The following is a 14,423-nucleotide window of genomic DNA, read 5'->3' on the forward strand; positions in this document are numbered from 1 at the left end:
GACTCTCAACCACTGTGCCACCAGGGAAGCCCTCCCTTCCTTTTTAAGGCTGAATAATATTCCATCATATGGAGCTGGAGCAGGTGGGAGAAAAAGGAACCCTCCTACACTGTGGGTGGGAATATAAATTGGTGCAGCCACTATGGAGGACAGTGTGGAGGTTCCTTAAAAAACTAAAAATAGGGACTTCCCTGGTGGTCCAGTGGTTAAGACTCCATGCTTCCACCACAGGGGGAGCAGGTTCCATCCATGGTTGGGCAACTAAGATCCTGCATGCCCCGTGGTGCTACCAAAAAAGAAAAGAAAACAAAACAAACCTAAAAGTAGAGCTACCATATGATCCAGCGATCCCATTCCTGGGCATATATCGGGGGGAAACTCTAATTCAAAAAGATACATGCACCCCAATGTTCATCGCAGCACTATTCACAATAGCCAAGACATGGAAGCACCCTAAATATCCATCCACAGATGATTGGATAAAGAAGATGTGGCACATATATATGTACAATGAAATACTACTCAGCCATCAAAAAGAATGAAATAAAGCCATCAGCAGTAACATGGATGGACCTAGAGATTATCACACTAAGTGAAGTAAGTCAGACAGAGAAGGACAAATATCATATGATATCGTTTATATGCAGAATCTAAAAAAAAAAGATACAGATGAACTTATTTACAAACCAGAAATAGACTCACAGACTTAGAAAACAGACTTATGGTTACCAAAGGGGAAAGTGGGGGAAGGAGTTTGGGATTAACATATACACACTACTATATGTGAGGACTTACTGTATAGCACAGAGAACTATACTCAATATTTTGTAATAACCTATAAAGGAAAAGAATCTGAAAAAAATATATCTATATATGTATATACATACATATATAGATATATATATGAATCACTTTGCTGTACACCTGAAACTAACACAACATTGTAAATCAACTCTACTTCAATTAAAAATTTTTTTAAATATTCCATCATATGGATACCACATTTAGTTTATCCATTCATCCGTCAATGGACACTGGGGTCGCTTCTACATCTTAGCTGTTGTGAATCATCCTGTTTTCAGCATGGGTGTGCAAATATCTCTTCAAATGTGGCCTCCACACTTTGACCTGGAATGGTTGACCCACCTCCCCCACTGTACTTCCCTGAGCCCATGCCTTGTGTCTGACTCTGTCCTCAGGCGAGGTCCCTGAGAGTGTGGTCCTAGGGTCCCCTGAGAAGGGGGTCACCTTAGCCTCCTCCAGATGAAATGAAACAGGTCCTCAGCAGGCACAAGCTGCTTATACACTTTGGTGACCTCAACTCTGCAAGCCCACGTGGGCTCTGCCGGTGTGCTGCCCCAGATTGGAATCTGGAGGGTTCAGGACACACTGGATGCAGAGGGATCGAAAACACTCTTGTGTCACACCTGGTGTCAGTCAACTGTTAAACAGTTTCTCTCAGGGGCTCGGGTGAGTGTTAACTGATAGAACCAACTATGGTTGGAATTGCATCCCTTCCTCCAAAAAAGACATATTGAAGTCCTAACCCCCAAAGGAAGTCCTAACCCTAACAAAGAATGTGACTTTGTTTGGAAATGGCGTCTTTACAGAGGCAATCAAGTTAAAATGAGGTCATTGGAGTACGTATTAAACCACTATGACTGGTGTCTTTATAAGAAGAGAGAAATTAGGATGCAGAGACTGTTTTAAAGTGCAGGTCTTCATCTGCAGGTATGACAAAGCCAACAGATCAGGAGACAACTGCCAGTGAAAAGGTACATTGTTACTCACAGCTCCTAAAAGGAGGGGGCACAGTACGCCATGGAGGGCCACACGGAGAAGCACCAGGGTTGGTCAGGAGGCCTATTGAGCGAGGGGGAAAGATGGGAAGAAGCTTTTAATTGTGGTTTCCCGGGGAAAGGCCAGGCAATGCAGGGTAACCACACTTGGGATTGGCCAATTTGAATAATTTCGCAAGCTCTGGGCATAGGGACTGGCTCTAGCTGTCTGGCACCCACCCCTGGGGTGATTATGGCGGGGGAGAGCTTGATAAAGGAGGTGGTTGAGGGTGTGGGCTCTGGATTGGTTGGTTTGCATTTGAAAGGCGCACGGGCAGGTGAGCCTAGGAATTAGTCCTGGGAGGGGCAGTCCCTGAGTCAGCAAGGCCTCGGGTATCAAAGCATGAAAACTACAGGTAACAAAGAGACATGCTTAATATGGAGACAGACACACACAGAGGGAAGGTATTATGGAGATACACAGGAAGAAGACAGCCATCTACAAGTCAAGGGCCTAGGAAACTAACATAAAATCTTTCTAGAGGGTAGTTGTGTAATAATCACATAAATATTTCTCTGTTCTTGAATAAAAATAAGGCTGAATACTATTCCATTGTATGGATCGACCACATTTTGTGTATCTATTCATCCTTTGATAGACACTTGGGTTGTTTCCACCTTTTGGCTAGCGTGGATCATGCTGCTATGAACACAAGTGTGCAAATATCTTTTCCAGACCCTGATTTCACTTCTTCTGGGTAGGTCCCCAGAAGTGGAATTACAGGATCATATGGTAGTTCTTGGTTTAACTTTTCATGGAGACACCGTGCTGCTTTCCACAGCAGTTGCACCATTTTGCATTCCCACCAGCAATGCACAAGGCTTCCAATTTCTCCTCATCCTCAGCAACACTGGTTATTGTCTGGTTTTAATTTAATTTAATTTATTTTTGATAATAGTTATCCTGGTGGATACGACACAGCATCTCACTGGCATCACAGTTAAAAAGCCTCTCAAAAGTACAGCATGGTTTTCTGTTGTCTTCTGGTGGTTCTAGATGAGAAAGCTCCCTCTTGGTTTTCCAATTCATGACATTCCAGATGTGGTAGGCATGTGTCTCTTCTCGGGGGTGCGTAATGGGGGGAGTCTGAGAGTCAGGAGCCCTTTCCTTCAGAGACACAAGCCTGTCTTCAGCTCAGGAAATGTTTGCCCATTGTGGTTCTGTGGCTCTGTCCCCTCTGTCACTTCCAATTTCTCTTTCTGGAGTGTCAGGAAGCCCTCCCATTTGGGAGCTCCTGCCTTGGACATCCAAGTGCCTTTTTTTTTAATTTATTTTTTAATTGAAGTATAGTTGATTTAAAATGTTGTGTTAATTTCTGCAATATATCAAAGTGATTCAGTTATACATATATAAACATTCTTTTAAAAAAAGATTCTTTTCCATTATGGTTTATCACAGGAAATTGAATATAGTCCCCTGTGCTATAAGTGGGACCTTGCTGTTTATCCATTCTATATATAATAGTTTGCTTCTGCTAATCCCAAGTTCCCACTCCATCCCTCCTCCCACCACCTTGGAAACCACAAGTCTGTTCTCTATGTCTATGAGTCTCTTTCTGTTTTGTGGATAAGCTCATTTGTGTCATATTTTAGATTCCACACGTAAGTGATATCATATGGTATTTGTCTTTCTCTTTCTGACTTACTTCGCTTAGTATGATAATCTCTAGGTTCATCCAAATGGGATTATTTCATTGCTGCAAATAGGATTATTTCATTATTTTTTGTGGCTGAGTAGTATTCCATATACATACCACATCTTCTTTATCCATTCATCTGTTGATGGACACTTAGGTTGCTTCCATGTCTTGGCTATTGTGAATAGTGCTGCTATGAACATAGGGGTGCATGCATTCTTTTTTTTTTTTTGCAGCATGCGGGCCTCTCACTGTTGTGGCCTCTCCCGTTGCAGAGCACAGGCTCCGGACGCGCAGGCTCAGCGGCCGTGGCTCACGGGCCCAGCCGCTCTGCGGCATGTGGGATCTTCCCGGACCGGGGCACGAACCCGTGTCCCCTGCATTGGCAGGTGGACTCTCAACCACTGCGCCACCAGGGAAGCCCCATGCATCTTTTTGAATTAGAGTTTTGTCTGGATATACACCCAGGAGTGGGATTGCTGGATCATATGGCAACTCTATTTTTAGCTTTTCGAGGAACCTCCATACTGTTTTCCATAGTGGCTGCATCAACTTACATTCCCACCGACAGTGTAGGAGGGTTCCCTTTTCTCCACATCCTCTCTAGCGTTTGTTATTTGTAGACTTTTTTTTTTTTTTTTTTGGCTGCGCCATGTGAACACGCTTGCAGGTTCTTAGTTCTTCGTTCCCCGACCAGGGATCAAATTTGGGCCCCCTGCAGTGGAAGCACGGAGTCCTAACCACTGGACCGCCAGGGAATTCCCCGTAGATTTTTTAATGATGGCCATTCTGACCAGTGTGAGGTGGTACCTCATTGTAGTTTTGATTTGCATTTCTCTAGTATTTAGCGATGTTGAACATTTTTCATGTGCCTGTTGGTCATCTCCAAGTGTTTTTTATGACCAGCATTTCTTCCATCTCTCCTCCAGGCCAGCACTTTTGTTGTCAGCAATGGCCATCCTTCCTTGCCCTGAGCTGAGTAATCACTCGACCACGTGATGGCTAAGTCACATCTGCCACCCCGAGAGGATTCTTAGTGCTCCCCTAGAGCTCCCTGCATGCTCTTGTGGATGTGCTGTTCCCATCCTCCCCATCACTCTGGCTTCAGAGGGATCACGGGGGACAAGTGGTCCCCTGTGCACCTCAGGCTCCTCCTCTCCAGGAGCTGATCCTGCCGAGAGTTGTCATTACCCATGCTTCTCCGCTCTGTCCCTTGTTCCCTCATTGGACAGGCTGGCTGGGTGGGAGGGGACAAGGGTGACCATACATTGATAAGTATTGAAGCTGAATGATGGTGCCATGGAAGCTCATCACACTGTCTATATATTCACTCTACTTTTGTATATGCTTGACACTGTCCATAACAAAAAGATTCCTAGAAACCCTGCATGATGTCTAGTGTAGGATGAACCCTGTACCAGGCTATTTCCTGAAGCACTGTCTGAAATGACCAAAGGTCTAGCACCTGTAAGTCCACCAGCAGGCGACTAGGTAAATAAATCACAGTTCAGCCCACCAAAGGGTCCTCTGTAGACATAAAAAAGAAGGAGCAAGTTATCTCAGAACTGACACAGAAGCAGTACCGAGATGTCTTAATAAGTGAAAAGAGCAAGTACATTCACAGCAGATTATTTACAAGAGCCAAAAGGTGGAAACAACCCAAATGTGTGTCAGCTGGTGAATGGATACACAAACTATGGTCCATCTATACGTGGAATATTATTCAGCCATAAAAAGGAAGGAAATTCCTATACATGCCACAGCATGGATGAACCTCAAAATCATTATTAATAGTAAAAAAAGCTAGATTGAAAGGTTACATATTGTGTGATTCCACTGATATGAAAACCCCAGAATAGGCAGAGCCATAGAGACAGAAAGTAGATTATTGGTTGCCAGGGGCTGAGGGGAAGGGATAATGGGTCCTTGATTTCGCTTTGGGGTGATGAAAATATCTTGGAACTTGATAGAGGTGATGGTTGCACACCACTAATTGTGGACTTTGGTTAATTTGATGTTCTGTAAATTTTTACCTTAATTTAAAAAACAATAGGAAAGATACATGCACCCCAATATTCATTGCAACACTATTTAAAATAGCCAAGACATAGAAGCAACCTAAATGTCCATCAACAGATGAATGGATAAAGAAGATGTGAGGGCTTCCCTGGTGGCGCAGTGGTTGAGAGTCCACCGGCCGATGCAGGGGACACGGGTTCGTGCCCCGGTCCGGGAGGATCCCACATGCCGCGGAGCGGCTGGGTCCGTGAGCCATGGCCGCTGAGCCTGTGCGTCCGGAGCCTGTGCTCCGCAACGGGAGAGGCCACAACAGTGAGAGGCCCGTGTACCGCAAAAAAAAAAAAAAAAGAAGATGTGGTACATATATACAATGGAATACTACTCAGCCATGAAAAAGAGTGAAATCGTGCCATTTGCAGCAACACGGATGGACCTAGAGATGATCATACTAAGTGAAGTAAGCCAAAGACAAATATCATGATATCGCTTATAAGTGGAATCTAAAAAATGATACAAATGAACTTACAATACAGAAATAGACTCACAGACATAGAAAGCAGATTTATGGTTACCAAAAGGGAAGGGGGAGAGGGATAAATGTGGGATTAAAATATACACACTACTATATATAAAATAGATAACCAACAAGGACCTACTGTATAGCACAGGGAACTACACTTAATATCTTGTAATAACCTATAATAGAACAGAATGTAAAAAAAAAGTATATGCGTATATATATACATATGCGAATCACTTTGCTGTACACCTGAAATTTTAAATCAACGATATTTCAGCAAAAATTTTTTAAAAAAGGATATATATGTATAACTGAACCACTGTGCTATACACCTGAAACTAACACTATAATGTAAATCAACTATACTTAAATTAAAAAAAATAAATTCAAGGTAAGTTTAAAAAAAATAAATTTTATCCCGATCCCTAAAATAATTAAATAAATAAATAGATAGATAGGGAATTCCCTGGTGGTCCAGTGGTTGAGACTTTGCCTTCCAGTGCAGGGGGCGTGGGTTCGATCCCTGGTCGGGGAGCTAAGATCCCACATGCCTCATGGTCAAAAAACATAAAACAGAAGTAATACTGTAACAAATTCAATAAAGACTTTTAAAATGGTCCACATCAAAAAAAATTTTTTTAATTAAAATATTTATACATACATATATAATTTAAAATACAATAAAAATAATCATTAAGAGGCACTTACTTATTTGGTTGACAAGTAAAATGAATGTTTACAAAAAGAAAAAATGGAAGGACGGAACAATGCGTATGGGGTTTAACATTTGTGTTCATTGTTAAAGAGAAAAGAATATATATTTGTGTATCAAAGAGACAGAGGACTCAGCTGCCTCCCTCTGCCCAGGAGATTGAGGTTTGGGGCTTTGTGACCTGGATTCAGTTCTGCCTGTGATCTTTACTGGTGAGTGACTTGGGGCTCTGTGCCTCCGTTTTCCCATCCGTGTAATGGGGATAGCAGAGCCTGCCTCGGGGGTCTTTTGTGAGAATGGTTGTGAGGTGGGGAGCTGTCATTCCTGGAGAACCAGATGGGGAAGCCCTCGGGGTTCAGCTGCTGTCTCTGCCCCTCCCAGCCTGCCCCTGACCTTCCCGGGAACTCCAGGACCGGCCACCTCCCCAGCCTCATTCCCAGGCATCTGGCCAAAATCCCCGGCCATGTGCTCCATCCTCCCTGAGCCCAGCTGCTTCCCGTGCTCAGACAAAGAGAACTCTGTCCCCAGACCACCAGGCCTGGGCAGGATCAGTGTACCCCACACAGCACACACTGCACTCCCATCCCCCCCGCCGTGTCTCTGTCCCCAGCCCTGGCCCTGTGCTGCTGGATAAGCTGTGCCAGCCCTGGCTGTCCTTCCCTCAGGCCCACGTTAATGGGGCATTTCGGAATCTTCTGCTCCTGGACGCACACAGTTGAGTTCTGTCTGCAAGAGACGACTCCAGGACAGCACAGAAAGTTGGGCCAGGGGGATGTGGGGAGAAAGAATAGAGCTGGGATGACTTAGACGTTCCATACTGACCCTACAGGATAACAGCATGGAGGTCCTCAGGGTAGCATGAATGGTGTGGCGATGTGACAGGGACAGGTGACGATGAACAAGAACAGGGGGTGATGGAGACAGTGGGGACAGCAACAGGTGACATGGTAAGCATGACAGCAACAGGTGACATGGCAATAAGAAACTACCCTAGGGATTGGTGTAATGTTGGTAGGGCAGCCATATGATGGTGACAAGGGATGGTAAGGAGAATGCTGCAGTGAGAGATGACAGTATTAAGACACTGCCGTGGTAATGGGTGACAGTAGGGAGATGGTGGGGCAGGAAGAGTGACTGATGACCAGACGGGGACAACACAACATACAGGATCTTTGCCATCTCCTTGGCCATCAGGTGACTCAGATGATCCTTCCCTGGGTCTGAGAAGTGCCCCCTTCACGAGGTGGACCCCATGACAAAACAAGACACCAGATCCCCGTTCTCCCAGTCCCCCTGAAGCAAGGTGGGGACATACGCCACACCCCCCCCCAGTCCTCCAGCCAGGTAACTCTGCCCCAAACTTTGATGGATGCTGGTGTCGGAAGCGGGGCCCCCTGGACTCCGTTTTGCTGAGGGTGGCACTGGTTTCCAGTGTCCAGGATCATTAAGCACCATTGGAGCCCGGGGAGCAGAGAGGGAATGGATGGTGTCTTGGTGGGACGCGACCTGTGGGTGATTTGGTGGTGACTCTGCTAGCTGCAGAGCCCCCAGGCTTGGGTCTCCAGCCTCCCAGGGATTCTGCACCTGACCAACAGTTCTTTCTGCCGTGACCGATTTCTGCTGCTTGCAGTTTAAGAATCCTGACACTCTGGGTGACGGTACAGCTGTTAATGGGTGACAATGTCACAGCAATAAGTTAAAGGTATAACGGTGACAGGAGACAACATGAATGTCCCAGGCAGTGGAGCAAACCAGAAAACGGCAAGGTGTCCCATGGACGGGTGGCAGTGAGAGGGCGACAGCAGTGGGTGACACTGACAGGTGACCCTGTAATAAGAATTTGGTGGTCATGCAATATTGACAGGGAGACTGTGTGAATGCTCTACCCTTATGACAGTGTTGGGGTACACTAGGATGCTGGAGGGGGAGTGAGAGCCTAAATGTCTCTTCATGACAGTGTGATGTAACAGCGTCTTTGTGTCGGTAATGGACAACAGTGTAACAGACTCAGGCAGTGGAAGGCAAGGTGGAGTGACAGTAATGAGGAGGCTGCAGTGGCAAAACTCACTCACTCCCCGCTGTCATTGAGAACTTCCACGTGTCACTGAGACTTCCAACAGCTCCACACCGCCTCTGTCTCGCCACACCTGATGGATTCCTTCTCCCCTGGCTTCCGGAGAGCGGGTAGGGAGAATTCTAGAAGGAAGCACTGCCTGATCTACCAGCCCACCTCTGGGTTTAGCCATCGAAGTATTGGTCATGCCGTGTCCCTGGTGTGGGACTGTACCTCCCCACATTCCACACATATGCTGGGCTGCTTCTGGGGCAGCCGGAACCGTTCCCAGTGCCCGTGTAAGGCACACTTGGTGGCTGAAGGGCAGACCAGGGTGGACCTTGGCAAAGGAGCCTAAGAAGCGGTGACACAGGTGCCCCCGAAACCTGGCTCATCCACGACAGCCCCCGGGCCTTCCCACACCAGAATTCCACACCTCTGTCAACTTGATCCTGGGGTTCCTTTCCTAGCTCACTCTCCCCACACCTCACCACCCCTCCTGACCGTCCTCACTGGCCCCGGAAACCCCTTTCCCTCAGTCAGGATGCCCTGAATCTTGTCCCCAAAGTTTCGCTCTTCCTCATGCCCCCCTAGCCCAGCCCTGGGCCCTCACTGCTCCCCAGACCCAGTTCTAGACCCCACAGAGCAGCCTTCAGAGTGACTCCTCTTCCTGGAAGCCCACCATGGCTCCCCTCAGAGGTGGGGGGACACTACTGAGGGCTCCTGGCCTCTGCTTACCCCTCCAGCTTCCCTCTGGCCCGCCTTCCCTTTTCTCCCCTCCCCAAAAGCTCCAGTTTTGCTCAATCTGCACATGTTCCATATTCTCCTGTCTCTAGGCATTAGCTTATCTTTCCCCCAACTTTTCATATTTGCTCTTTTCCACTGAGCCTTCAAGGCTCCCATTCCCAGGCAGAATGCTCCTTTCTGGGCTTCCCTGGTGGCGCAGTGGTTAAGAATCGGCCTGCCAAGGCAGGGGAAACGGGTTTGAGCCCTGGTCCGGGAAGATCCCACACGCTGCGGATCAACTAAGCCCGTGCGCCACAACTACTGAGCCTGCGCTCTAGAGCCTGAGAGCCACAACTACTGAGCCCGCGTGCCACAGCTACTGAAGCCCGCGTGCCTAGAGCCCATGCTCCACAACAAGAGGAGCCACCACAGTGAGAAGCCTGCACACCGCAACAAAGAGTAGCCCCTGAGAAGCCCCCGCTTGCTGCAGCTAGAGAAAGCCCACGCGCAGCAACGAAGACCCAACGCAGCCAAAAATAAATAAGTAAAAAAAAAAAAAAAGAATGCTCCTTTCTTTCCCCCCTCCTTCTCTCTGGCCCAGGAGTGTCATAGAGTCCAGGTCTGTCTCTTGGGACCCATATTGGGAGATTATAAAAGTTATCTCTCTCTCGTAGAGATTTTTTGGTGATTAAATGAGATAATGTGTATGAAACTCTTAACACCAAGTCTGGAACATAAGCACCTGCTAAATATCACCTCAAATTGTTATTTGCTATTTATTTCATTCCACAAGTACTTTGATGGAGGCATGATCAGCACAATCAACTTTGGAATTCAATAGGGTAAACTAACAATTTCGGTGTGGGGAATGGATTTTTGAACTGGGCTTTGCCAGATGCATAGGAGTTTGCTGAGTGGAATAACAGCCTCAGGTCCAACAAACACCTTCTGACTAATCCCCATATTCAGGCTCACTGGTCTGGTGGTGTCTGTTTTCAGAGGTGGGAAAGTAGTGGGGAAAGCTAGAAATTTTTGTTTGGATATAAGCTCCAGCTAGGGAGCAGAAATTCTGAAATTCAGCCCCTGTGACAGGTGGAGAAACTGAGGCTCAGAAAGTCTAGAACTTCGGGATTCTTAAACTCTCCATTTTGAGAATCAGATGAAAAATGTGGACCTCCTCTCTAGAAAACTCATCTTTGGCCATCGTTTTGCCTACATTTTTAGGGGCTTCCGGATGTCAGTCTAGTTAAGAATCCAGGCCCCAGGCGCCAGGTAAGTTTCCCAAATCACCCTTGGAATTCTCCTTGCCCGAGGGAGGAGGCGGCGGCTCGGGAGGACTTAGGAGTGGGCCTCCAGGTGAGTCCCGGGACCTTTCAAGCCTGGTTCTCTTCCAGGCCACCCCAAATCGCAGTCCCATCTCAGGGCACCACCACTCAATTTCTATGTGAAAACGTGGTCCCCCCAGCCTCCCCACGCCGCGTCTCAGCCCACGCCTACGGCTCTGTGCCCCCCATCCCATTTCTTCAGCCCCTCGGAGTTTCTCCCGTAGCCCCAGGCCCTCCCCCAGCTCCAGCCCCTCCCTCCGCCCGGCATCGGAGCCCCCGGCCCCCGCCCCGGGAGCTTCAGAGGTGCAAACGCGCCCTCCCCCAACTCCTCCCGCCCCCGACTCCCCCAGTGTGGCAGCTCTGGGCTGGGAACTCGGCGGGGTCGGCCTCTCGGTTTCGCGTTCCCGCCCCGGGCCCCCGGCGCCGCGCCAAACCGGCCCTCCAACGCCGAGCCCCGCGCGTCCGCTCGCCGCGCCTGCCTCCACGCGCGCCGGCTGGCAGGTAGGGGAAGCGCGGGACCATCGGCGGGCGGAGAAACCGGAGAGCAGCGGGTCGGGGGGAGGCAAGGGCGGGAGGAGGGGGCCAGGGCGACGGAGGGGGAGGGGATTCCTTTGTTTGCAGCCGGCAGCCCCGGACCCAGCCCCTTCCCCTCCCCGCGCTACGCTTGGCGCCGGCGTGGGGCGCGGGGACCTGGCGCGGGCGGGAGGGGCTCGGCCCTGGTGCGGGTAAGGGCGCGGGCGGCGGACACGGCCGGGCTCTGACCCGCAGGTGAGGGCGGGGCCGAGCGTGATCGCGACTCCCGGGTCTGCGTCCCCGGCTCAGCCCGGTGGAGAACGCGGCTGGCGGGCTCTGAGGACGCGTGCCCCCTCCTCGTCCGCGGAGCCCGGGATTCCTCGCTTCCTGCCCGCCGCCTCCCCCAGTTACCCCGTGCAGTGCGCGCCGTCCCCCCGCTCATTCATTCCACAAACTCCCGGGCGCGGTTCTCAGAGGCAAGGTGGGGGGTGAGGGAGGAGTTGGATCAAGCCAGGCCGGAGATGGAGGCCCCGTGGGCCCTGAATTCTGCCTAGAGAAGGCGTGCTCGGAGTGCAGACCAGCCGGGACAGCCTGGGAGCAAGAAACGGGTGCCCCTCACCAGCCGGGCCGATTCTTTCTCGCTTCCCCGTCAAAGGTGACAAAGGTCTTTTCCTTCTCCGAGGACCTTGGGACCACCTGGTCAGACTCTCATGTCACCCCAAGGCCCAGAGAGGGGCAGCCACTGACCCAAGGGCACACAGCGGACTCCCCGTCTGTTCTGCACCCAGGCCCAATTCTTCTCCCTGGTGTGGAAAGTGGGACTTGAAAGGGGCCCCCCATGAAGGCCACTTGGTCTGCCTTTTGTTCCCTGAGGGTTCAGCTTCCATCCTCCTAACCTTTGCCTGGTCATCTCCTCTGCCAGGAGTGGCCGTGTCCTCATCGCCTCCCTCCCATCCTTCCAGGTCCTGGAGAGAGCCAGCCACCTCCTGGAGGGTAGGGTACCCTTGATCTTCTTCCCGTCCCTCACCTCTGCCTGGGCTTTAGCTCCCACTCAGCCCTTCGCTAAATGTGTGATGGCCTTTGTTTGCTCCTCTGTGAAGTGGGCACAAAAGCTGTCCCTTCCCTGCTGGGCAGAGGGATGTTCTGTCCTTTGGGAAGTTCTAGCCTGTACCCCCTGCTCCTGGAATCCTTTCCTCTCATCTGGATGCCTGCCCCAGCCTCTTCAACTGCGTGCTTCCTCTGGAGCCCCTGCAAGTCCTTCCACACTCCATCAAACACCCATTTCTGCCCTTGTTCCTCCCACTTAGAGCCCTTCAAGGGCTCTCCATTGCCCTTGACGTACAAGTAGAAGCTCCATTACACAGGTATGCACTCCTGAAACACCCTGGCTGCCTGCCACCCCCTCCCCTCCACTCAGCGGTCCACGATCTTCTTGCCTCTGCCCTCAGTGTGCTGTGTCTGCCCCGACACCCTTCTCTTGGATGACTCCATCGCTGAGACATCACACCTCCTCCGAGAAGCCTCCCCTGACTGTTCACCTGCTTGTGGGTCGGGGTTGGATGCCTCCCTGGGCTCCCACAAGCCCCCAGTTTCTCTATCCCGGCAGTGGTCCCACTGCTTCTGGTTCTCGTGGGTGCCCCGTGGCCAAGGGCTTCTTGCTGAGGTTGACTCTGCTTCCTCTCCGCAGCCTCCGAGGGACACGTCATGGTTCTGGAGGGTCTGTGCTTGACAAGGAGAGGGGCCGGCACCCACACCATGGCTCGGGACCCCTTGGCTCGGCTCTTGCTGGCCTGGACAGCCCTGTCGTGCGTGGCGGGTGTCCAAGGCCGTTGGGATGGGGCTGTGGAGCCTGCAGGTCTCGGACGTGTGCGCAGGCGTGGCAGCCCAGGCTTCTTGCAGGGGTGTGTGGTACTCGGGATGCCGAGAAGCCCCTGGGGTGTGGGCTGGGCTGGGCTGTCCTGCTAGGTGCGGGGGGTGAGGCCCAGGGGATGTCCAGCTGGGCAGGGGCTCACCAGCCATGCCTGCTCTCCTGAAGGCCGAATGTGTGTGGCTCCCGATTTCATGCCTACTGCTGCCCCGGCTGGAGGACGCTGCCCGGTGGGAACCAGTGTGTTGTGCGTGAGTGTCGATCCCTTCCGGAGGTGGGGGGTGCAGGCAGGGGACACTAGGGTAGTTCTCTTACTTACTGCCAGCAAGTCCAGCCTTGTTTAAAAGTGGACTTGGCCTGGGACGTCTGGCTAAGCCACAGGAATGGCCCCTGCTTCTGTCTGCAGGCTCCCAGGCCACCCGCCCGTGTTTCTTTGTCGTACAACTTCCCTGTGTCTGTCTGCTTGTTGGTCCATCTGTCTGTCTCAGTCTCTGTCTCTTTCTGTCTTGGTCTCTCTCTGAGTCTCTGTCTCTCTGTGTCTGTCTTTTTCTCTGTGTGTGTGTGTCTCAATCTCTGTTTCCCCACTCCCACACGCACCCCGTTCTAATGTGTCTAGAATCCGACTCTGCTTCCAGGAGATGCCCCCTCGCCTCCTCCCCAACAGTACAGCCAGTGCCCCAGCACCTCCAGCTTCTGTCCTTACTACTCAGCGTTTCTGGCCCAAAGAGCACGTCTGTCTCCCAATGGCTCCAGCAGAGCCTCGCCCCCCGGGGCACCCATGGGGTGGGGATGGCGGAGGATTCGGGTCCTGGCCTTGACCGTCACCTGTTACTCTCCAGCGGTCTGTAGGCACGCCTGCGGCGAGGGCTTCTGCTCCCGACCCAACCTGTGCGCCTGTGCTGATGGGAAGCTGGCCCCCAGCTGCGGGGTGAGCCGAGGTGAGCAGGAAGTGACCCCCCCAGGACTTCCCTGGCGGTCCAGTGGGTAAGACTCTGCGCTCCCAACGCAGGGAGACTGGGTTCGATCCCTGGTCGGGGAAGATCCCGCATGCCGCGTGGCGAGGTCAAAAAAAAAAAAAAGTAAAAAATGAAAAGAAAAATTATAAGCTTAAAAAAAAAATAAAGAAAGCAAGTGACCCCCCAGGGGTGGGAAGAGAAGGTGAGAGGCTTCCCGAAGCTTCCGGGAGCCCAGGCTGGTTTTGCTGAAGGACCAG

The 14,423-nt window shown here is 50.9% G+C and overlaps 1 protein-coding gene across 1 annotated transcript in view; it reads left to right on the forward strand.

Moving 5' to 3' along the window:
* Positions 1 to 14,423, forward strand: part of FBN3 (fibrillin 3) — an 89,921-nt gene that overhangs the window by 16,989 nt on the left and 58,509 nt on the right. The window contains exons 3-9 of the mRNA XM_065873835.1: positions 10,971 to 11,050; positions 11,181 to 11,331; positions 11,599 to 11,824; positions 12,266 to 12,336; positions 13,031 to 13,244; positions 13,379 to 13,461; positions 14,050 to 14,148. Of these exons, the coding sequence (XP_065729907.1) occupies positions 10,971 to 11,050; positions 11,181 to 11,331; positions 11,599 to 11,824; positions 12,266 to 12,336; positions 13,031 to 13,244; positions 13,379 to 13,461; positions 14,050 to 14,148 (924 nt within the window). The remainder of the gene's footprint in view (positions 1 to 10,970; positions 11,051 to 11,180; positions 11,332 to 11,598; positions 11,825 to 12,265; positions 12,337 to 13,030; positions 13,245 to 13,378; positions 13,462 to 14,049; positions 14,149 to 14,423) is intronic.

Source organism: Phocoena phocoena, chromosome 3, assembly GCF_963924675.1.
Source record: "Phocoena phocoena chromosome 3, mPhoPho1.1, whole genome shotgun sequence".
Classification (NCBI taxonomy): domain Eukaryota; kingdom Metazoa; phylum Chordata; class Mammalia; order Artiodactyla; family Phocoenidae; genus Phocoena; species Phocoena phocoena.